Raw genomic sequence first — 23,984 nt, 5'->3', positions numbered from 1 at the left:
AGGCCCTTGACGGCTATTCCAAAGACTGAAATTCTGAGACAGTCCTAATTTGTTAAGTCTCGTTTTGAACTATAAAGAATCTCACATTATTAAAAAAAAAGGAAGTGATATATCCGCCCCTTTTGATTACTTGGGACACTAGCAGCAGTGTATCAATGACTGCAGAGGGGTTGATGTACTTCCCGTCAAAATGATTCAATGGGACCGATTGCCACGTACACTATTGCTAGGTGTCCCAAGTAATCAAAAGGGGAGGATATATCACTTCCCTATTAAAATAAAAATTCTCATATTTTTGGGGCGTCTATCTTGAGAAGATTTGAAGCCAAGAGCGGAGTGAATCAAGTAGAGACTGTCTCTGTTCACTTGTTTTCCCGGGAAAGGAAAAGAAAATGTTTCCCGGGAATCTGACGTGGCATTAGGAAAAGAAATCCAGGAAATCTGTGCAGGAAAATATTTCCCTGGACTGTTTCTGGACTGTTCACTTGCACAAGAAAAAGTTTTCAGGGAAACTGCTTGCCCTTCTTTTTGCACTAGTTTTCTAGGGAAACAAAATCCGTGTGTTTTTGGTCGGAAATAAAATCCCTAAAAGGGGGGAAAATGGGCTTTTCCATGTCATTTTTTGACTAATTGCAGAAATTCCACATGTGTAATTATATTTTTCCTGTGAAGCAAGTGTGAACACTAGAATTCTGTCTTGTCAAAGTTTTGTCGAGGAAAAAAGAGGCTGTTTTCCAGGGATTTACTTTACAGGGAATACAAGTGATCAGAGCCTTAGAGAATCACATTTATATAACTTCTTATCTTTGTATTTTCCTTTCGATAAACATAGATCATCTAATAACCAATATCTTGGAAAAATGATCAAGGAATTAAAAAGTTTTGAAATAATTCTTCCACCACCTTTCCAATATCTCTATCATTAAAAACAACAAAAATTAAGTCTTTTTCTCCTCTAGGTAAAACCCTAAATAGATGAACAGGCTATCAAGGTGGTGGAACCAAACCACAAGAAGGGGGTTCGAATTAGGGCAAAACAGGTAACTCGGCGGAAAAATCAAAAGTCGGTCCCAGGTGTCTAACTAACCAGGGTTAAGAGTCCAAACTCAACCACAGTAGGACATTCGAATTTATAACCCCCAAAAGAAAGAGTAAGAGGGAAAGAAAGAAAGAAAGAAAAACCTAGGTAGAGGCAGATCCATAGAGCGAGAGCAAAACAACACAGAGCAAAACATCATGTCGAGAGTTTTCGAAGCATGTAGGGTTCTTATGGCGGCTGCAAAGGCCGGGGCCAAAGCTAACCCTAACCCTAGATCTGCTTCTATGGCTGCTACTACCAAGGCCAAAACCACGACTCGCCCTAATGGCATTTTGAAGTCCGTTCCTGTCTCTCCTGCTATGCGAAAGTTCCTCGGAGTTCCCGAGATTTCTCGTACCGAAGCGGTCAAGAAGATATGGGAGTACATCAAACTCAACGATCTCCAGGTTTATTTTTCTTCTATTTTTTGTTTTAGATTTTGAACGCTCTAGGGTTTAACAATGCATTATGTGGGGATTTGGTTGGCCTAAACTGTGATTTTTATTATATACAGCTGATGAGTTAGCATGCTTTTTTTTTAAAAAAAATTTCTAATGGAAATGCATTGTTGGTATCTGTGATGTGAGAAACTAATGATTTTTGCAACATTAGCTTCTCTGTCTTTGGTACGGATAGCGTTCAAGTAGAACTTCTCATTAGTGTACAAAACCCGCTGTGTGTTTATCTGGTGTGAATCTGAAGTCCCTTTCCCTTGTTTCTTTGTTGTTTTCTTGTTGGGAGGTGGTTTTCACTTTTGAGGATACCCATTTATTTCTTGTTTGTGTTCTTTTAGTACTTTATGCATCCTATCTGTGTATTAAGAATTCTTTCCTTGTTTTCTCTTGCTCTATAAACTGATATTCCTGATGGGTGGGTTATTTGTTGATGGTGAGAATTTATATGGTGCATAAGTGTTAGTGTTATCTATTTGACAATGTTAAAACTTTAAATGATGATATCCCATACCAATCCTCATTTTATTTCCAGGAGATACATTTTATGTGCCTTGGAGTGAATGCTCCTGTTCAGTGTATCCAAGTTCTTATGATTAAGAATTGTCATCTCTCTCTCTCTCTATTGTTTGGTCAACAATGACTTTGTATTTGTTCTTGTTAGCTAGATGCAGTGACTATATATGCCATTAATCCTTTAGAAAGGCAAGAGGTCCTCTCAGTATTTCTCTCTATTTCCACTTCTGTGGAGGGTTTATCTTAAATAATGATAATAAATGACGTGGTTGGGGGAGGGAGGAAAGGAGAGTGGGTGCAAGTGGACATGAGAAGACTGACACATCAACTTCTTTTGGTCTTTTAGATAGCTTGCATTTAGGGCACGATGGGGATATTTTCCTGATGTGATTCAAGATCAGTTTAGTAAGTTTTAAGCCCACTTAAAAACCTGCTTAACCCACTTAAAACGCCTCTTTCGTTTCTCCGATAGCTCACACTTAAATCCCTATAAGTTACTTAAACCTTAAAACCTCTTTGATTGCTCCCATGACCCACCATTTAAATCCTTTAAAACCCACCTTGGCAATTTTTAAAACACATTCTTTTATCCTATTGAACAAAACTCCTTGGCCCACTACTGAATCTAATTTGCTCTCCATATAAAACATAACACCCTCTCTAAACCCTCGTTTTGGAGATCGAAAACCACCCTATTGCGTGGAGCAAGCTCGCTCCTCTCACCTCTTCCCTTCTCTCCTCTTCCCCCCTCATGGCTAGCTGAGCACGCCCTCTTTCCTACTCTTCTCTTTCTCTTCATCTCCCTCACTTATTTCCTCTCCTTCGCTCACCCTCATTGCAGGGTTTATAAGCGGCCCCCTTTTACCCTTTTTTCCCTTCATTTATCTTTCTTTTGTTCTCGTTTCTCCAGTCTTCTCTCCTGTTTTCTCTTGGGGTTGAGATCAACCCCACTTGTCCTTCTCATCTCAACCAAGGTTTTAAATTTCGGTTTTGGTCACCACAGAAACAGTATGGTTTAAAATTTTCGAACACCAAATGACATGCCGCTTGTCTGATAGTTGTAGATACCAAATTTCACATGTAATTCATATAAATATTTATACATAATACTTGCACCGCATTTCACATGCAATTCATTTAAGTAAAATTACGTAATACATACTGATATAAAATGCACCTCTTCAACATGATTCTCTATATTGGTGATTGAGTCACTTAAAGGTTTCTTCAAGTCTTACAGAGGTTTGAGAGAAGGTGATTCATTGTCACCGTTCTTATTCTTGATAGTGGCAAAGACCTTCAACAGAATGATGGAAAAAGGGAAAGCCTAAGGGTTGACTGAGGGATTGAAGGTGGATCTTTCAGGTGGAAGTGACTTCCCTTCAGTTCGTAGATGGTACCCTATTGTTCAGTGCTCCAAAGATAGAGCAGGCTCTAAAGTTAAAGGCCATATTAAGGTGTTACGAGATGGTGATTGGACAGCGGTCTAATGTGTAAATCAAGAATGATGGGCATAAACATCCCATATTGTGAGGTAGAAGGTATGGCTGGTTTGCTCGGATGCTTGGTAGATAGATTCCCATCAAAATACCTTGGTCTCCCACTTTGCATAGGCCGCCCAAGGAAGCGGGAATGGGATCCAATTGTGAAAAAATACCCTTTGGGCCAAGTTCATAGCAAGCAGATATGGGGTGAGACCTCAGATGACAATTATAGATGCATTACTCACAGTTTGGAGGGAATTCCTCATGCCAAAGCTCAAATTTGAAGAGGGTATTAGGTTTACAGTATACTACAGGGATAGAATTTGGTTTTTGCATGACATATGGTGCCATAACTTTCACTTGAAGGTGGCATTCCCATCTTTAGTTCTACTGACTACAGATAAGGATAGAGGGAATTTTTTGACAGGTAAGTAGATCAAGTTGCTGGATTGTTAGACATGATGCACACGATGCAGTCATGCTACATCAAGAGGACAATGGAAGACAAAAGGGTGTGGATTTGGTGCTCTTTCCAGACCTTTAATGTCAAGTCGTTCTTATCACCATCTGGTTCTCGCCCATTCCTCTTCGCCTCTCGCTAGGATATGCGACATTTCATCCCCACCCATAGTTCGTGCATTCATATGGTTAGCATTCCTTAATAAAATCCTCATTGTGGACTACTTGCGTAGTCGTCATATGATGATCACTGATCATTGCGCTCTATGTGTAGACACAGGGGCTCTATGTGTAGAGGCAGGGGAGTCAGCTGACCATATGCTCCTTCACTGTCGGGTGGCTAGGGAGGTGTGGGGCAAAATATTCAACAGGTTCGGTATATCATGGGTCTTCCCGTCCAATGTTATGGATATACTGGAAAGCTGGTCCCTTCGCGATGTGGTGGGAAAGAGGTAAAATACTATGGAAGGTGGCTCTCTTGGCCACAATTTGGGTTCTATGGAAAGAAAGGAATGCCAGGGTGTTTAAGGGCATGGTAAAAGGTCTCAATATATTTATAACAAGGTGATAGTTCTTACTATTGCTTGGTTAAAAATCCTCTATGACTTTAGATTTGTCTCGGCTTATAATCTATGGTATGATTGGAGAGAAGTCTGTTCTAGCAGTGAGCAGGCTTAGGTAACCGATAGCGAGTGGGTTCCGCCAGAGGCGAGCAAATTGAATTTGAACTTCGATGGATCAAGTATGGGCAACTTGGGTCCAGCTGAAGTAAGAGGCCTACTGAGAGATGATCACGGGGCGATGTTTGTAGCCTACTCAGGTTCGTTGGGGATGACAAACTCAAACGAGGCAGGGATCAAAGCCGTGCTTCAAGGGCTCCGGCTCATTGAGCCCAATCTCTTCAATTGTTTAATAGTTGAGGGTGACTCCCTCAATGTTATTAGATGGCTTTAGGGGTCTTCCTCTCACTCGTCGAGATTTGCTTGTTGGATTGATGAGATTTAGGATCGGATAGCAGGATCACTTATCTGCTTTAAGCATGTTAGAAGATGTGAAAACTCAGATGCAGTAGACTAGTCAGAGAGAGTGTTGCTAGAGAGTGGCTAGAGAGTGGCTAGAGATCTTTGACTTTTTTCCTCCTTGAGTTGTTTGTATCCTTGCTTTATTGTTATCTTTTGTGTTCTGACCATCTCAGTCATCGGGGCTTCGTCTCCTTTATCTAGTAATACTTCTATCATTTCAAAAAGAACAACCCTTTATCTAGTAATACTTCTATCATTTCAAAAAGAACAAAAAATACATACTGCTATAGTATTCACTATTTTATTTTTCCGGTATGGTAACAGGATTTCATTAATGAAAAGGAGACTGAGGAGGTCCGAAAGATACAGCATAAATGCTATAGTATTCACGATTACACTTACGGTATTGGTTTATGCATTTCTGTCGTTTCAGTTTGGATGGAAACTGAAACATTTCGGTCGTTTCGTTCTGTGGAAATTTAAAATCATGATCTCAACCTATAGTCACTCTCTCTCTCTCTCTCTCTCTCTCTCTCTCTCTCTCTCGCGCGCGATACATCTGGGATCATGACGACCAAGGTATGAAGCCCGAAATGCCACCTCAAGTCTGGATACAATCGCCTCTATTTTCTGCAATCTTTTTCAGTCTTTTCCATTGAAATCTTTCACACCAACCTTTCCCTCCTTACTTTAATCATTCTTAAACTTTGTCACTTTATTACCCTCTAGACCTATAGATTTCCCATTACTTCCTTACCCCATCAGTAGTGTTTGATACTTTTATACATAGATATTTTTTATAGATCTGATTTTTTTTATAGGACAAATTTGATTGAGATGCTATTTTTATTCATTAGATAACTGTTTTCTTTGGAATTAGTGTTTGGAACTTGTTTTGGATGAATTGATTTCTTTTGATGAATGAACTCCAATGCTTAGGTTTTCAAATTGATTATTATGTTATGTTTATGCTGATTTGAGAATTCATATTGCTGTTTTATTGAATTAATGTTCATAAATTTCCTGAAGATCACCTGAATACCCTAGGTTTGCACCAATTTCATGTGCCTTTGCATTTTTTAATTTAAATGCTACTGGATTAATTCGTGATGTTTGAGTTGATAGATGGCATTTGAGAAGGAATTTTTTTTTTTTTTTGAAATGAAAGATTTGCCATCAGCCTCTTATGAACTGTCCATTTCGCACATCCATAGAAATGGGAATACTAGGGCAGATTCTTCAGCCAATTTTGGGATGTTTTGTTCTGATGTTAGGGTTTGGCATGAGATGCCTGTTTTATAATTTTGATTGTTTTTTGACTCTCTTTTTGGTGTTGTATGTGTTGCTTCTTTTCTTTAATAGATTCTTAATTGTTTAAAAAAATATATATGGAAGACTCAGAATATTTGCAATCAAATACCAGCAGATGATAAGTTCATAAATTTTTGATATGTCCTGAAATTGGACTTTAAAGTGATTGAATGACAAAAGTGCTCTTCAAAATGTGTGCGAACACTTAAGTTATAGATTTATATGGATGCTCTTTTCAAAATCGGATGCCAGTTGGCATAAAGGGGCATAGGGAGTTTAGTCAGAGTCAAGATCATCAGGAGGTCAAATTGGCTTTCTTGGGTCATTTAGGTTTAAATGTGCCATATTGCACAATTATAGACAGGGCACATTAGAAGGGAGGAAGGAGACTGGGACATGGCGCATTAGAAGCGGGGAAGGAGACTGGGTGCAAGTAGACAAGAGAAGTTTGATACATGCGTATGCATAGTTATATATAGGGATTTGCTAGCATGGTTTTAAATTTCGACAGAAATCGGTCCGAAATTTCGGATTTCGGCGGGGACCGAAACCGAAATTCGCCGAAATTTCGAAATTTCAAACCCAAATTTTGAAGCTTAATACCAAATTTCGGACCGAAAGTTCGGATTTCGGTGGGGTCCGAAATAGGTACCGAAACCGAAATTTTAAACCTTGTTTGCTAGGGACCATCTCAGAGGGCATTTCGTGGCCGGGCTGTTGCATGTGAGAGCAGCCACCTCAGGTGAATTAAATGAATAAGACAAAATCTGCTCTCACATGCAACAGCCCAGCCGTGAAATGCCTTCTGCAATGGTCCCTAGCAAGTCCCTTATATATAATCATCTTTAACTTCTTTTGGTCCTTTAGGTAGCCTGCATTTAGTGCACGATGGCCATTACTTTCATGCCTTTGCATTTTTTCATTTTATATGTTTTTTTTAGAAAATGATTCTAATTTAGTGTTATTGACTTGATTTGTGATGTTTTGAGTTGATAGATGGCATTTGAGAAGGATTATTTTTTGAAATGAAAGAGTTACCATCGGCCTTTTATGAACTGTCCATTTTGTACACCCATATAGATGAGAATACTAGGGCAGATTCTCCAGCCAATTTTGGGGTGGATTGTTCTGATGTTAGGATCTAGAATGAGATGCCTGTTTTGTAATTTTGGTTGTCTTTCTTTCTGTTGTATGCGTTGCTTGTAGGTTTTTTAACACAGAATTTATCTAGGAACCCGTGACGGCATCTTCAATTTTATTGATATAATAAAAGAGTAAAAAGAGGAGGACATACCACCTTACCTCCATAACAACAAAACTAATAAAATACCTAACTGTTACAAATGCTTGGAATGACCCAAGGAGTCCCAAAAGTACGTGAGGGGTACATACTACCTTGCTCTGCAAACAAAAAACCAACAAATATACAAAAATTTTACATGATATGAATGCTAGGGATTTCCAAGAAATCACATTTCACAGTGTCTTTAGCCAACGTAGGAAGACCTCTGCAATGCCAAAAACTGTTATTTTTCTTACTTTCTCTTCTTTAATAGATTCTTAATTGTTCGAAAAAAGGATGGAAGAGTAGACATTTGAAACAATAGATGGAAGACTGGATATTAGCTATCAAAACAATACCAGCAGGTGATAAATACATTAAAATTTTATATTCTCTAAAATTAGACTTTACAGTGATTCAATGACAGAAGTTCTCTTCAAAAGGTGTGCTAACACCTAAAGTTTAAGATTTCATTGAAGCTCTTTTGGAAATCCGAGGGCAGTTGACATAAGGGGGACACATGGTTTTGGGCTGAATAACTTGGAATGTTCCTTACATATCGTAGCGAAAACAAGGATTACTATACTTCTCATATATGCTGACAACATCATTATTTCTGGTGATGACCAAGATGATATTGCTCTATATTTGAAGCTAGTGAGTTTATTCTATCGAACTCAAATCTGAAGCTAATATCGATAGATATAAGGCACACTTGGTTGCTTTCTTTTATAAGCAAGAATATGTGATTAATTATGAAGAAACATTTCCCCTGATCGTAATACATACCTGGGTGCTTTCTTTTATAAGCAAGAATATGTGATTAATTATGGAGAAACATTTGCCCCGATTGCAAAAATGACTACGCTTTGAACCTTGATTGCTACTGTCTGTATAGACAGTGGTTCCTCTATCAAATGGATATTATGAATACGTTGTTATATGACGACCACCTTGAGATTGCATACTCTCTCTCTCTCTCTCTCTCTCTCTCACACACACACACACACACACACACACACACACACACACATGGGCTATTGGTTTCTAAATCTCCACCTCTTGTTTGAAAACTAAAGAAATCTTCTTATATTCTCAAAGAAGCGCACCATATGCGTGAATCATTAAAAAAAAGCATCATATGTGTGATTTGAGAATTTTGTACTTACCCATGGTTTTGAGCTGAGTAACACAAACAGGGATTGTTACTTCTCATATATGTTGATGTGATCATTATTTTTGGTGATGACCAAGATGGTATCTATCTATTGAAGTAATGTCCTCAGTCATCCTTTTGAATGAAGTATTTTGGGCCTCTCATATTTTTTGGCTTTTAGATGTATCCGGCTACGAACTCTTGTCGGTGAACAAAATGTGCTAGGGATTTACTTCGTTTTGCAAATTTTAATAACACCAAGGTTGTTGACATTCTACTTGAGCTCAATGTTAAGTATCGTGAGGCTAATGGTATACTTCTTGACGGTCTGACGGGCTGTCCCTGACTTCTGACGGGATATCCCTGACTTGTGCAGAGTTTAGCATACACTGTTCAGAATCTTCAGATAGTGAGCTGGTTTGTTTCCGCTCCTCGTGCGCCTCATCTTACTGTTGTTCATTGGATCATAAGATACTTGCGTGGAACTGAAGGCCAAAGTCTATTTATTCTGTCCTCATCCTCCTTGAAGTTGATTATCTACACTGAAGTTAAATATCAAATGATGGTTATAATTGTTTTATTACCATTTGCTAATAATGGTTATAATGTTCGCCGGAGGTCGAATTGGTTATCTATCTTAAAGCCATCATTCGTTGGTACGAATTGATTTCCGGCCAACGTGTGAACTTCCTTAAGTCTAAGCTATATGGGTGTAAATATGGATCATGAGTTGTCTCTTGGTTTGGCGGGCATTATGGGTTGTAAGCTGGATCATCTTTCTTCATCTTATTCGGGGTTACCATTGGGCTTTGGGAGGCTAAATATTGCTAGCTGGGTGCCGATTGTCTAGAGGGTGGAGAGGAGATTGGATACTTGGAAGAGAAACCTTGTATCTCGGGGTGGTCGTCTTACTTTGGTTAAGGCCGTATTAGCAAGATTTATCAATTGTCGGTATATAGATGCCCTGTGAGTATTTCGAAGAGAATTGAACAGATTCAGCAGAGATTTCTTTGGGGGGGGAAGGGTATTTCGTTAGTGGGTTGGAAGAAGGTTTGCTTGCCGATAAAAGCAGGTGGTTTGGGTATTAGAATGGTGAATCAGTCTCTGTTGGGTAAGTGGTTGTGGAGGTTTGGAGAAGAAGTGGATGATCTTTGGGTGAGAGTTATTGCTAGTAAGTATGGCTCGGATTTGTCTCGTTGGGTGTCTGAAGATCGATTTCCTAGGAAAAGTTGCACGGTATGGAGGGATATTTTGGGTGTTTCCTTGGATTTCCATAAGGGCATTAGATTCAAGGTGCATAGTGGTGATCGTGTGAGATTTTGGCTGGATTTGTGGTTTGGGAAGGATCGATTGAAAGATGCATTTCTAGACTTATTTTTGGTGGCGTCGGCGAATGATGTTTTGGTAGGATGGAAGGAAGGGTTATATGGATGCCTGCTTTTAGGCGTAATTTCTTTGATAGAGAACTAATATCAGTTTCTAGGCTCTTTGATGTTCTTGAAAGTTGTTATACAAAGAGGGATGGGGCGGATGCCAGGGTATGGATTTGGAACACGGGAGGTGAATTCTCGTCTAAATCTTTTTACAACCATTTATTGCCTTCTCCTGTTGCTCCTGTGATTGCCAAAGTTTGGGCTATACCAGCTCCCCCTTCGGTTGTTGTTTTGGGTGGGCGGACTTATTAGGGAGAATTCAAACGATTGACTTTTTGAGAGATAGAAAGATGATCATCATTAATTTCTGTATTCTTTGCCAAGAAGATGGAGAGTCGGCAGACCATTTGCTTCTTCATTGTAGTTTCGCGAGGAAGGTGTGGGGAAGGGTTATGGGGAGGTTTAGTGTGCATTGGGTTTTTCCGAGAGACATAGCCCAGGCTCTAGAGAGTTGGCAATATGCCCCGTGGGGATTGAAGGGAAAATTCTTTGGAAACTATCTTTTCTTGTTGTCATTTGGTCGTTATGTAGAGAAAGAAATGCTAGAACGTTCAGAGGCATTTCTAAAAGTGCTACTTTCGTTGCTTCTAAAGTTACGGCGTTAACAATATTTTGGGCGAAGTCATTACAGTTATTTCATTTTGTATCGGCGTTTGATTTATGGTATGGATGGTTAGAGGTGTGCTCAAGTGGTGAAAGGAGTAATAATATTGTACAAGAATGGGAACCTCCGGGGTATGGCTTGTGTAAGCTTAACTTTGATGGATCAAGTTTAGGTAATCCCGGACCGGCAGGTATTGGTGGGCTCTTAAGGGATGATAAGGGTGAGGTGATTTGGTCTTTTGCCGGGCCTATTGGGATTGCTGATTCGAATGAGGCGGAAGTGAGGGCTGCGCATCGAGGAATAAAGCTTCTTGAAGGGAGAATCTTAATAATGTTGTAGTGGAAGGTGATTCCATAAATGTTATCCGATGGTTGTCCGGTTCTCATAAGTTTCCGTGGAGGTTTGCGGATTTTTTTAATGAGGTCCTATATATTATCGGAGATTCTCATGTTGAGTTCAATCATGTTAGGAGATCGGCAAATGGAGAGGTGGATTCACAAGCTAGGAGGGGGGATTGATTTGGAGTCCTTGGAGAGATTTGATTTTCTTCCCCCCTTGAGGGTGTAATGTAAGGCTGGTAACGGGGCGGGACGGGGCAGGATGTTGCATTCCCCGTCCCCGCCCCGGCCGGAAGGACCATTCCCCGTCACCGCCCCGTCCCCTTTTCGGGGATGACGGGGAATCCCTGTCTCCGCCCCCGCGGGGAATACCTAATCCCCATCCCTGCCTCATACAAAAATCCTCACCTCAAAAAAAACTTTTTAACACCCAAAAAAAGGGAAAGACAAGCCGTGTTTGTGCACTTATCAAAATCTGGTAGTGCCAATATCACTATTATAAAAAAATATTTACTGTTAACTTAAAAAACACAAACAATACTAAAATAAGAGGATATTAATAATGGCTTGCATATTAAAACGGGTCGGGGCGGGGCAGGTCCATCCCTGCCCCCGTCCCCGGTTCGGGGGATTTTTCAAGTCCCCACCCCGAACGGGGTGGGCGGATCCCCGTTTTAACGGGTGAAATTGCCAGCCCTAGCGTAATGTCTTCTTTGTATTGTTTTTCTTTTATTTGTATTTTCCGACCATCTCGGTCTTTTTTTTAATGAATTCTACCATTCAAAAAAAAAAAAAACCATTTGCTAATAAGATTGAGATAAAACAATCTTAATAAAATCCAATTTTGGTGGCATCCAAAGAGAGGCGTTTTCAGAATGTGTGTGTAAGTTACAAGGATTTTTTCTTGCATAGGGTCTCCATTGGCCGTGGAGACTAGCTTCTACTAATGATGAGATTTTATACATGACATAGGTGGAGGGAATGACACTTCCTAGTGTGTTCTGAGGGGTGATAGCTTAGTTGTAAATTTTGTTTCATTTCGTCCGAAATGGACAAAACATTTCGTTTTTGGCCAAGATCCGAAACGAAATGATGAAAATATCGTTTCGTTCCGGATTTCGGTCCATTCCGGAAATTTCGGCCGAAATCGGAACGAAATGAATGAAATGATTGAAATCGGAACGAAATGAATGAAATGACCGAAATCGGAACGAAATGACTGAAATCGGCCGAAATCAGAACGAAATGACCGAAACCGGACCGAAACTTCACCAAAACGAAATGGTGACCGAAACGAAATTTACAACTAAGGGTGATAGTAAAGTGTGTTACTTATGGGGCTGTCTGCTTGTTTCCTTTCGTTGTTTTCGTGCTTTACTCTTTTTAGCAAGTGATTTAGCTATTCGAAAACTATGGGCACAAGGTGAACCAAGAGCTTTGGTCAAGTTGGGTAACAGCTAACAAGAGAAGGGCTTAACAGAAAAACGAGTGTTTTGTTCCAGGCATCTGTTTTTTTTTTTTGTAGCATAATATTATCTATGTAAAGAAGATATGACTTTTTATATATTCCATGGAGCTGCCTCTCAGCCTTTGGCATCATCTCCCCTTACTAATAGATCAATTGTTATTAACAGTGAATGTTACTGTGGCCATTCAAAAAAAAAAAAAAAACAATGAATGTTATTGTGGACACTGATGCTTTTTTGTTAGGTTATAAAGCTGTCTCTCATTTTCTCTGGTTTTATTTCTCTGTGAATTGTGGATTCATCATTTTGTGGAATGATGTCAAGGAAACTTGATTTTGCCGTCTCAGTTCTTTGATGATGCAATGTATCTCTATTCTTGCAGAACCCTGCTAATAAAAGAGAGATTATCTGTGACGAGAAGCTGAAGACCATATTTGATGGGAAAGACAGAGTTGGGTTTCTGGAGGTTGCAAGGTTGATGTCTGTCCATTTCGTCAAGACCACCTGACTTACACCTTTGTTTGCACTAGGACTGACCGTATTTTGAGCTCCTATAACTACCTTTGCATCCTTTTTAATTGCTCATTTGCAAAACTATTACCTTTTGAAAATGGACTTTCTCTGTGTCACTGTCAGAAGAAGTGGATGGCTCTCATGTACAAAGTAGCTAGTCTGTGTCTCTTTGCTCTCTTATGTAACTTGTCATTGGGGCTCTAAAAGTGCTGGGTTTTGCATGCATGGTTTGGTTATATATTTGCCTAAGGAAATGATATCCATAGTCTTGTTTTGATAATGTCACTGCTCACTTTCATAAGCACTTTTCTAAATAGCTGCTTGTTGCCTTTTGGTCATTGCAGTAGCCTTTAGAAGCTAATTGAAAAAGCTTAGAACAAATAAGAGAGCCATTATCAAAACAAGGGATTGCAGATATCAGTTCTTGGAGGAATGCTAGATTCACAAGTGCCCTCGCAAAAAAAAGCTGGGGGACAAAGGGTGCTACTACTGGTCAAATTCCATTAAAAGACAGTAATGATTGCAATTTTCTGTGCCATCTTAAATGGAATTTGACCAATGGGGGCGCCTGGGAGTCTAGCTTTCCTCCAGTTTTTAAGTACTTCAAGTTGGCAAGTGCATGAGGCAATGGGCACATTTATTTTGATATTTGGCAGCTCTCTATTTCATTACGTCTCTCATTATCTGTTATATTTTCCAACAAGTTGTAACGAGAGAAGATTTAGGCGCTGTTCGTTTTAGATTGTGACAACCAATTGAATACGATAATCGGCTTGGGGCCTACAATCGGTTGTCACAATCTAAAACAAACAGGACCAAGAATGAGGGTTCCAAAACCAAAAAATACTGTTAAAATACTTTAAACTATGTGAGAAGGGATGGAATGTACAAGCCTCCATCTATAGGAGAAAGAAAGTAGAATAGAACATGCGTGAATTTGTTATATTACATGATTTGAGGTTTCAAGTAAACTCAAATACGAGATCACGAAAAGCAAGTATCATTTTTGATGCTTTGCTCATACTGGAAAATACATTTACTTCTGTTTACTCCAAAGTTCTACTCAAGAATACTGAAAATAGCAAAAGCTGTTATTTCATAGCTAAAGGAAGATCACCACAAGTTTCTCCTTGACCTCCTTTGCTCCAATATTCACAAGTGCCAACTCTGGACTGACCCTTCACTATGGTTAGCTTCTTTCTCTATGGAGCATGGCCAAAGCTGCATTCATGATTGAAGAGAGGGATCAGACAACTAAAAATGCAACACAAATAACATTCAAGAAAATAGTGGTTTACTCTATACAGTAACTTCACCAAAATATATATTACCTTATAATGTGATAAAAATCGTGGCTAATTCCTACAATTCCAAAAAAAAAAATCGTAGATAATTCCTATAGTATCAATGCTCACAAGTCACAACAAAGAGACTGCAAAAGACAATCTTTTTTTTTTATATATGTAAATCGTACATATAGAGGAAATTTGCAGTTGCATTCTCTAAGTATCGGCAAGAAAACACAGGTTTGTGACATTCAGGAAATCATGCCTCTCATATTTGGATATGAGAGTTTTGGATGGGATTGTTCTGTAAAACTAGAGTTTAGAAACACTAAGTTTAAGCTTGCAAACCACAATATCATGCAGTTAAAGAAAATAAAACTCATGACTTCTGCATTCAACGACTTATTATCTTGGTCTGGGCCTTATCCATTGTTATTCTCCAAGTTGAGACTGCAAGCTTACAACACTAGTTTCATAATTTTCTTTCGGCCTCCCAAGTTCCTGTCGATCTCTCTCAGGATAATTTTCTCTTGCAGCGTTCATATGTGATAGTGTCCCCACTGCCTCCATTACTCAAAGACCAATGCATTATCGTCTGCATAATCCCCATACTTATTTAAAAATATTCCTTGTTCTAGCTTCATACATTTTCTTAACTTCTACAACCATTTCATTTCCGTTACTCAGTTACCAATGCATTATCGTCTGCATAATAGACTTTTCTTTATTGACCTCTGAAGCAATATTCATATTCATTACTTGTTATTGGGGACTTGGAAGTTATCAGGCCTATATGTTAACTTCTATAAGATTTCCTGACACTCAACTATGACTATCATAGTTCAAGTAGCAGACTCATCATCAGCTCTTTTTTCAAAAAAGAAGCTTTAGTATTGAGAAGCCATGTTCTTCAATATGAATCTTTCTCTCTAATGCATTTATGCTGTTCTTGGTCCTCCCATCCCATTTCCAGATTCTTTATAACAGCATCATTTTGTTCTGAAATATCAGGAGAACAGTCAACTTCCCTCTGACAGAATCCTTTTTAGACATCCAGTGGTTCTTTGCCTGAAATTCAGACCTTTAAGTGAAACGCAAAGAAATAAATACAGAATCTGAACTAGGAGTCTGTATTATTGACAGAGAGTTTCCAATGCGGCATTCTTAAGTTTTATGCAAAAGTGTAGAAGCAATAGAATTTACAAGCATCGACATCCATTTCCAATGAAAAACACTAAAGACATATAGTGGCAAAGTAGCTATGCCTATGAAGCAATGAAACAAACAAAAATTCCCCAAATTCAATTGCACAGTTGTAGTCATTATATATCCTGAACTGTAAGCAATCCCTCCATCAATCATCAACAACCTATGAATCGATTTACTCACCTATCAACAACTACAAGCACATTAAATTTCGGACAAAATCAAACTGGAATGTGGGGCAGACATGAAGAGATCAAAGCAAAACAAATCGAGAAGTTCGTTTTATGATTTTCTTTGTATGAATTTTCCGCGAGAGAAGGTCCACCTGAAATAATTTTAACCTTAAAAAAGAGGTCATCAAAAAATGATTGTCCAAGGAAAAACTTTTTTAACACCATTTCCAAGGAAAACTTTAAACGCTTACATATACAAATGAGAAAACCAAATAATTATATGGAATAGCATAAGGAAAATATCCAAGTAATTAAGAAGTTCAAACACATAATGGAAAATTATACAACAAAAGATACCTGATTCTGAACTTCCCATTTCATCCATTCGAAAAAAAAACCTTCCCCATTCCACCCGTAGACAAGTTTTGTTTCGCAAAGTACTGAGGCGTGATCTATAGTAATAAACAATCACCGGCCTCTTCATAAAGAAGAAGAAAACCAGGGGATCATGTACGATTAAAGCAAGATCATTGCTGGGCCCACATGTAACAAGCAACCATAGTCAACTTTAACCTTGCCTAGGCCACAACAAACCTTAGATAACCTTAGTAACCCATAAAAGCACAGTTAGATAACCTTTCTTAATTAAGGATAATCTGCACTTACAAGATAGATCTGTTTCAATCTTGGTCATATTGGAGAGACGGATCATCCCATAAAGATACCATTCAATCCCAACTGTCCACTCGATTCATCCAAAATCTAAAATTGATCCTTAAAATCTCACTAGCAAGCATAATAAACTATTATCTAGGTACTTATAGGCAGCATTGGAACTGCAATGACATGGGAAAGGTTGGGTTGGTGTTGGGAGAACCTAAAGACATGCAACCAAAATCCAACACATGGAAACAGAAGCACAACAGATATTGCAGGCTTACTTGCAGAAGGGGGGAGACTGTGGGTTGAGTTCTTATGATGCCTTGATCTGGCAAATGTTGAGGGATTAAGGGTGAAACTTGGTCGATTGGGTGATGGTAAATCTTGAGACGATTGTCCAGAGACAATGGTTAAATCAAAGTTAAGATCGCATCAACACAGGCTTGAAGATGAGACGATTGTGAGCTATGATCCAATGCAAAAGAAAAGAAATGAACTTGCTTGTAGACTTAAGTTATCCATAATAATAGAGACGGTTCAAACCCTTGTACATAATTGAAATGAACAAAAAATGAGAGTACGGAATGGACAATTAACTACCATAACCAAGTATAGAACTTAAATTAATATAAGGATGGCATATAACAACCTTTTCCTTTCATCTTGACAACAGTAGCTATCAGTTGAGAAGATGATGAACCCATTTCGCTAAAACAGCAGGTGAGCCATACCAAGGCCTCAGTTGGTCATCTGAACCAACTGGAGAGTGATAAACACCCTCAAAGCTAATGTTCAGGGCACCCTCCAGATGAGCTGACACTTCAGGAACCACCCCATCGCCCCAAACATCTGCCCGCCCACACACCTGCCACATCATTACAAGTTGTAACATAAATTTTTTTCTGAGGATTCAAAGAAGAACAAATGCATAATTGGAGATTAATATTATGAACATTGTTTATAAATTACAAAACTTGCTGTTCTGACATGGATGCAAGTCAATGACGAGAGATTTCATATGAAGTTATATAAACTGTAATTATATAAGTTATGTTTAACCTGCTTGTACCCCTGACCGATGAAGCGGGAACGTATTGAGGGAGTAATTGATGACTTGTCTATGCTGTTTATGACAACTGCTTCACTCACATGTTGATCACTATCAATTGGAGCCACCACATCTAAACCTGCATTTAAGTTTCCATAGAAACAAGCTCCTTGAATATACCTGCAGAATTACAATGAAAGCTTAGAGAAAATTCCAAAATCTCGCACTGGATACACTAAGCATGAAAGTTGACTACAATTTCAAATGATGAGTTTCTTTGAACTGTCAGCTATTTCATCGTTTCAATTCATCATCAAGAAATGATTCAATTCCAAGGCCAAAATCAATCTGTTAAAATCATCATGAGGATATTAGATTTCGATTGTCCTATCTTCTTTTGAAAAGATAGTAATGGTATTGTTCCAAGAGGTTCAGTTCTGATAACCAACTCCAATAAAAGAGTTCTCCAGAGAGGCTCAGCAACTATATGACGCAATGATCTGTATTCTGCCTAAGCGTTAGTTTGAGCAACTATGGATTGCTTCTTACTCTTCCACATCACAATATTGCCTCCCACAAATGTATAATGACCTGAAGTATATCGATGATCCTCAAAAAGGTAACCTGAAGCATATCGGCGATCGTCAACTGTACCAGCACAGTATACACCTCAATCTTACGGTGACCATGCTTAGAGAAAAGAATCCCGTTGCCAGAAGATACCTTCAAATACCTTATGATCCTCTCTGCAACCTCCAAATGTGGAACTCAAGGTTCATGCATTCATTGGCTCACCATGCTTACATGTCAGTTCATACTTCTCATTTTTTGGTAGCTTGATGCCCCGTCAACTACTTGTAGTCAATAGCATAACAGCATCCAGAAGTAAGGGACAACTCTCACATACAACAAGCAGAGAGGACGGAACTACTGATGAAACTGGGACTGTAGATTTTTCTCTCTTTGGAAAGAGATCGCCCAACTAGTTTGGGACAAAGGCTTAGTTTAGTTGAGTTGAGTTGAGTTGGAAAGGAATCGTCCAAGCTAAATGAAAAACCAAAGATTAAGGTTTCTTTTTGGAAGCATAACATATGAGCAAGACAGTTATAGGGGAATAAATGATTCTTAGAGTACCTTAAACTGTGAGTACCATACAAGTACCTAACACATGTCTGGCAAAGATACATGAATCAAAATGAAATATACATGGAGCATATAAGCATAAGATTTAGCAGAATTAAGTGCATGTAGGCATTCCTAAGGTCATAATCAGTTTCAAAATAATGATCAGAAAATGAAAAAGTAACAGATAAGATAATCAAACTTACCTCCCTGCAATACATACGTATTTTAACTCCGGTGTATAAACAGCTCTTGAACAATATTCTTCAACATAATTCAAGAGGCCCCTCGTTTGATCAATAACTCCCGACAAACCCTTTGGAGGTGGCCTGAAAAAGAAGAAGACTATCTTTCATTAAAGTATTCATAATAAAACTCAGGGGTGGAAAGAATCAATTGCCAGGAAGGTTAATCATTTGTCCGTCAGCATTGACAATGTCATGTTGAATATGTTTCAACACTGGAAGAAGTATTTCTTAGTTTAAACATTAACTTCAATCCGGATCCAAATAGAAAATCAAATCACTGAGAACAAACTGTTTGTGCTCCACTATGAGGCTCATTATTGCATCTTATATACTCTATGACTGGAAGTCCTAGAAGAAATGTGTTTATCACTTTTAAGGGGGGTTACAATTCTGAAAACAGTGCAAGGAAAATGGCAATCCATATGTGCGAAACAAAGTGGTAATGAATCACAAAAGTAGGAAACACTTAACTTTTAAACAGAACCACATTATTATGGCTATAAGAAGGCTCAATTTTTAGTGATGCATTCCTGAATTACCACTAACTTGTCTTCTGTTCTAAATGTTGTCTTAGGCTATAAATTTTGAGGTCAAAAGTCACATCTCGTAGATAATTTGAAAAACTCAAGCCATTCGTACTTGATTTTACAATAAATTCTTACAAGTGAGGGGTTCCAAGAGTCAACAACAAAGAAACATGAGACATCCCAAATTCCTCCAAGCAGACGCGTGCTAGCCATCCTCCAGCTGAATGTCCAATTATGGATAAACTCCCACCTACAATGCATAATTTTTATTCAGAAACGAAATTACATAAAGCATGGAAACAAATGTAGATAGTTAAGATAGGTATTCAAAAGAACAATTATGTAGGTAAATACAGAAAGGCACAAAGTCTCAACTGCGGTAAGTCTCGATTATGCATATCTATAGTATTTTGCGCCCCTTTAACTATTCATGTAAGACATTTCTCTAAAAATATTAGCAAAAGTTTCTGATCAATGCACACAATACTCAGTCTCATAGATTGTTAGTACAGAAATACTGGACTAGTAATGTACTCAACACATAATCTCAGATATTGGTTTCTGGAATGAGTTTTCAAGGATTTTGAATGTGAAGTAAGTAAAAGGGATCCCTGAATGACTATCCACAGGAATTTGTATCCAAGTGCTTCATTAATACGAAAATTATCTTTTATGAATTAGCAGGGTCCAGTGACTAGTAAAGACAGTAAAAACACACTTTTGAAACTTGCAGCTAAGCACTTTTTTAAATAATGAACTTCAATTAAAAAAAAAACAAGGTCACTCTTTCTTATTTTTTGTACACACTGAGCTTAGAATTGGAGAATTAGAGGAGAAGGAGCTGACATTTTGGTGAAACCAAAAGACTAACGATCATGCCAATCGATTGTGAGTCCAAAACCAATTACTAGACTCAAAATTTGTGTCCAATAATTGGTTTTGGACTCACAATTGATAGGCATAATCTCAAACGAACACGGCCTAAAGAGTGGAAAACCTCTTGATCAGATACCTATGAGATATACTCATAAGGTCATAGGGGTGAAACCTGTTTAAGAGACCGGGGTGAAATCGGTTTTCAATTGATTGATCCGAAATCTCTTATTTTCATACATTGGTCTGTTTTTAATTCATACAGGCCAGTGTTTAAAAACGCGGATACGACGTGGAATGCGGCCAAAGAAAATCCTTGTTGACTCGGCGTGGACGCAGCCAAGTCGTATGAGTAATAATTTTTATAAAAAAATTAAATGAAAAAATACAAAAAAAATATAAAAAGAATGAAAAAATAAGTATTAAACAAACAACATTTATAATTATCATCATAAACTAAATCTTTAGTGATATGAAGCATATATATCTTCAAAAAAGTAATAAATTTAGGGAAATGATACATTCACCCATTTTTCTTCCCCGGGCCACTCCCCTGTAGTGTAAAAGAGTAATCATAAACATGGTTTAAAATTTCGGTTTCGGTAACCGTTTCAGACCCCACCAAAAACTGAAATTTGGTAATTTGGTTCCAAATTCCGGACCGAAATTCCGAAATTTCAGACCGCAATTTTGTAACACTTTAAAAAAAATAAAAATGAAATTTCGGTCCGAAATTTGGTAAAAGGCGAAAAATTGAATTTCGGAAAAATTCGGTTTCAGTCCCCACCGGTATCCGAAATTTCGGATTTCGGTCGAAATTTAAAACCATGATCATAAATGCACTAGAGGGAGCTGGCCCAAGGAAGAAACAGGGGCAGATGTATAACTTCTTTATTTTTATAGGGGTTTAGGATCAACCCTCTAACATTCAGATCTGAGGGTTGGCATCAACCTACGGAAATGATTTTAGAGCACAAGCTATTTAGGCTGTGGCCCATTTAATGGACGGTTTGGATCATCCTATGGTGCATCTGTTAATTAATAAAGACAAGATGAGTTATTATCAGTGGCCTAGATGATTTACGGAAGTGATATATTTGGTCCCTTTCCTTCTTTGGTCCACTCCTTGTAGTGTAAAAGGATAAATTTGAGACCAACACCGAGATCACGAAGATGGTCTTAAATTTCGGATTTCAGTAGGGACCGAAACCGAAATTTCCCGAAATCCCATTTTTTGCTAAATACAGAAATTTCGTTTTTGGGAAAAAAAAAGTTGTTACAAAATTTCGTCCGAAATTAATTAAATACTCTTTTAAATTTCTTACCAAATTTCAACCGAAATTTCGATTTTCCCAAGGACCAAAACCGGTATTTTAAACCACGATCACGAAAACCCGAACGGTATTTTATTTCGGTCGAAATTTTGGAATTTCGGTCGAAATTTCACCCAAAAAACCTGTTTTTTTTAATTAATTTAATATTTCACAGAAATTTCGGCCGAAATGTAATATTGAAAAAATATTCTTTTCTTTATTTCGCCGGATTTTGGCAGAAATTTCGAAATTTCAGGGGTCCGAAACCGGTACCAAAACCGAAATTTTAAACCAGGGAAAGAATAGGGGGTGAATATATCACTTCCAGTAATATTTAACGGAGGTTAAAGATGGTCGTGAGAAGGAGAGAGAGGATGAGACCAAGCATGCCTGCTGTGCCTTCCCCTTTCATAAATGCTTTTACAGAGTGGTGGCCTAGTAAATAAAAGGGGGTGAATATATCACTTTCCAATATTTAATATTTAATAGAGGGTAATGATGGCAGGTGAGGGAGGTGATGGAACAAAGCATGCCACTTGTACGGTTGTACCTCACAGAATATTACACTCTATTCTTCCTACGCATCTCATCATATGCGAATAAAGCAAGTCAGAGCCCATTTACTTTAGATAGCCCTTTGATTCAGCCAAACTCAGCCAGACTCGGCCTGGACTCGTCGAGTCGGTGACTCCCGAACGCGGCCATCACAAATCCCCGTCTACTCGGCCGAGTTCCGAGTAGAGTCGGCGAGTTTTAAACACGGGCTCTATTTGCAAAAAACCAAACCTAGCACGTGTCAAGCTTGGAGTTCATAAGTTTATAGAAAGACACAGAAGGCAATCCTATCATCAAATTTGAAGAGGAGGAAAAAAAGAAAGAGGGAGAAGATGGGAAAACTGTCCGGTGGGGTACTTCTTTGGCAAACGGCCTTACTTTCAGGCTCTTAAAGAGAATCTCTCAAAGAAGTGGAAACTGCTTGGAGAATTCCGACTTTTCACTCTCAGCAATGGATTCTAGGGATAGGTCTTGTCTTTGTTCTTTTGGTTAGTATCCCTATTCTTGTGATAGAGTGAGTGTTTTGTATGCTTGATTGTAATGATAACCCAGTAGGGTTCCCCGCCAAATCCCAGCTTACCTATAAAATAAACATGTTTCTGCATTTTGAACTCGGATTGTGGTGGTTTTGATACTAAAGCTCTGTTCGTTCAAGATTATGCTAACCGATTATGAGTCCAGAACCTATTATTGGACTCAAAATTAATCGTAAACGAACATGGCCGAAGTAACAAGTAGATGGAGTACTTATCATTGTCCTAGATTGAAATATGAGAAGTGAATATGTTAAATAATGCAACTTATACTTTAGAAAACCTCACCTTCAGACAGTAGTTTTGCTTCAGAAATGGCATTTTCAACCCTTTCCAGATACCTGATAGAAAGGAAATGAAGAACAGATATTGAGTAGCGTAGCCAGATATACTAATGATTTCATTGAGAAATTGAGAAGAAGGATGTGGAAATACCAATCGAGAATGGGTCTGGGACGGAACGTTCCCCTCCAGTAATTGCCATCAAACAAACCAGCTGCATTCCTTAACCAATCAACTCGCGAAACCTTAGCTATCACACTTGGAACACCATATTCCTTTAATGAAAATGCCAACTTGTCATAATCCCCTGTATTGTTACCCAAACCCTGCAATTCACAGAGAAATTATCATTCGATCATTCATTGTCAAAACTATTGAGACAGAGAGACAGAGAGAGAGAGAGAGAGAGTTAGTTAGCTGGTAGAATAACGGCAGGGCGACAGTTGAGCGTTGATTGGAGAGAGTTTGGTGAGGCAAATGGGAGAATGAGATTGTGTTGTTGGGGTTTGGGTGGTTTGGCTAACCAGGGTGACCCCAATCCCACCATTGTCATCATCTTCCTCCTTTCTTTTCCTCTCCTTCCCACGTACCATTATCTTATCATAAGTCTTAGTGTTCAATCATTCTCCTCTCTCTCTTTGGAACGTTCCCACACTCATAAATATCACCAGTTAACTGTCATGATAAGAGGCCCACCATGTTGTTTGGTTATTTTCAAGCAAAACGCTAAAAAGAAATTAAGGAGAAAGTTACTTTGATGCTCCTACTCCTACATGTTGGCATGGGTTCCCGTATATAAATTGAATTTTGGCATGTGTCACGAGAAGACATTATAGTACTTTTTATTTTCCAAACGGGGTCCCGTTTTGCTAGCAACACTCCCAACTGTAATTATAAGATAAAATAATGATGTTGAGATCACAATGATGGGATGCACTTCTCACTCTGATCCATGGAGTTTTTCTAAGCCTCCATGGCTAATGTTTGGCTCATTGGCTGCAATTATAGAGATTGTACGAGGAGAATAAGCTCCCACGTAAGGCA

The 23,984-nt window shown here is 38.5% G+C and overlaps 2 protein-coding genes across 6 annotated transcripts; one reads left to right on the top strand and one right to left on the bottom strand.

The window, feature by feature from the left end:
• The first annotated feature begins 1,128 nt into the window (after nucleotides 1-1,128).
• LOC143880000 (SWIB/MDM2 domain superfamily protein) lies at nucleotides 1,129-13,335 on the top strand. The gene is made up of 2 exons (XM_077382750.1): nucleotides 1,129-1,485; nucleotides 12,984-13,335. Exons 1-2 carry the CDS (start codon nucleotides 1,237-1,239, stop codon nucleotides 13,107-13,109), a joined length of 375 nt encoding a protein of 124 aa, XP_077238865.1. The 5' UTR covers nucleotides 1,129-1,236; the 3' UTR covers nucleotides 13,110-13,335.
• A 665-nt stretch (nucleotides 13,336-14,000) lies between these two features.
• On the bottom strand, nucleotides 14,001-23,709 carry LOC143879980 (alpha/beta-Hydrolases superfamily protein). Of its 5 annotated transcripts, none has more exons than XR_013251469.1 (9): nucleotides 23,359-23,708; nucleotides 23,094-23,266; nucleotides 22,947-22,999; nucleotides 19,520-19,634; nucleotides 18,816-18,938; nucleotides 17,499-17,667; nucleotides 16,446-17,304; nucleotides 16,137-16,357; nucleotides 14,001-14,335 (listed from the first exon to the last, which is right to left on the bottom strand). XR_013251469.1 is itself a non-coding variant. In XM_077382720.1 (8 exons), the coding sequence occupies exons 1-7, from the start codon at nucleotides 23,494-23,496 to the stop codon at nucleotides 17,119-17,121; spliced, it is 957 nt and encodes a 318-aa protein (XP_077238835.1). In that variant the 5' UTR covers nucleotides 23,497-23,707; the 3' UTR covers nucleotides 14,001-14,335; nucleotides 17,089-17,118. The 5 variants fall into 5 exon arrangements, 2 of the variants coding, with proteins under 2 accessions (XP_077238835.1, XP_077238854.1); XR_013251470.1 differs by having other exon boundaries at nucleotides 16,137-16,312; XR_013251468.1 differs by having other exon boundaries at nucleotides 16,137-17,304.
• Between the last annotated feature and the right edge of the window lie 275 nt (nucleotides 23,710-23,984).

Source organism: Tasmannia lanceolata, unplaced genomic scaffold (assembly GCF_043159265.1).
Source record: "Tasmannia lanceolata isolate RefF3 unplaced genomic scaffold, GAP_Taslan_0.1 ptg000002l, whole genome shotgun sequence".
Lineage (NCBI taxonomy): Eukaryota > Viridiplantae > Streptophyta > Magnoliopsida > Canellales > Winteraceae > Tasmannia > Tasmannia lanceolata.
The sequence above is the reverse complement of the archived record's forward strand: the minus strand, read 5'-3'. Positions and strand labels throughout refer to the sequence as shown.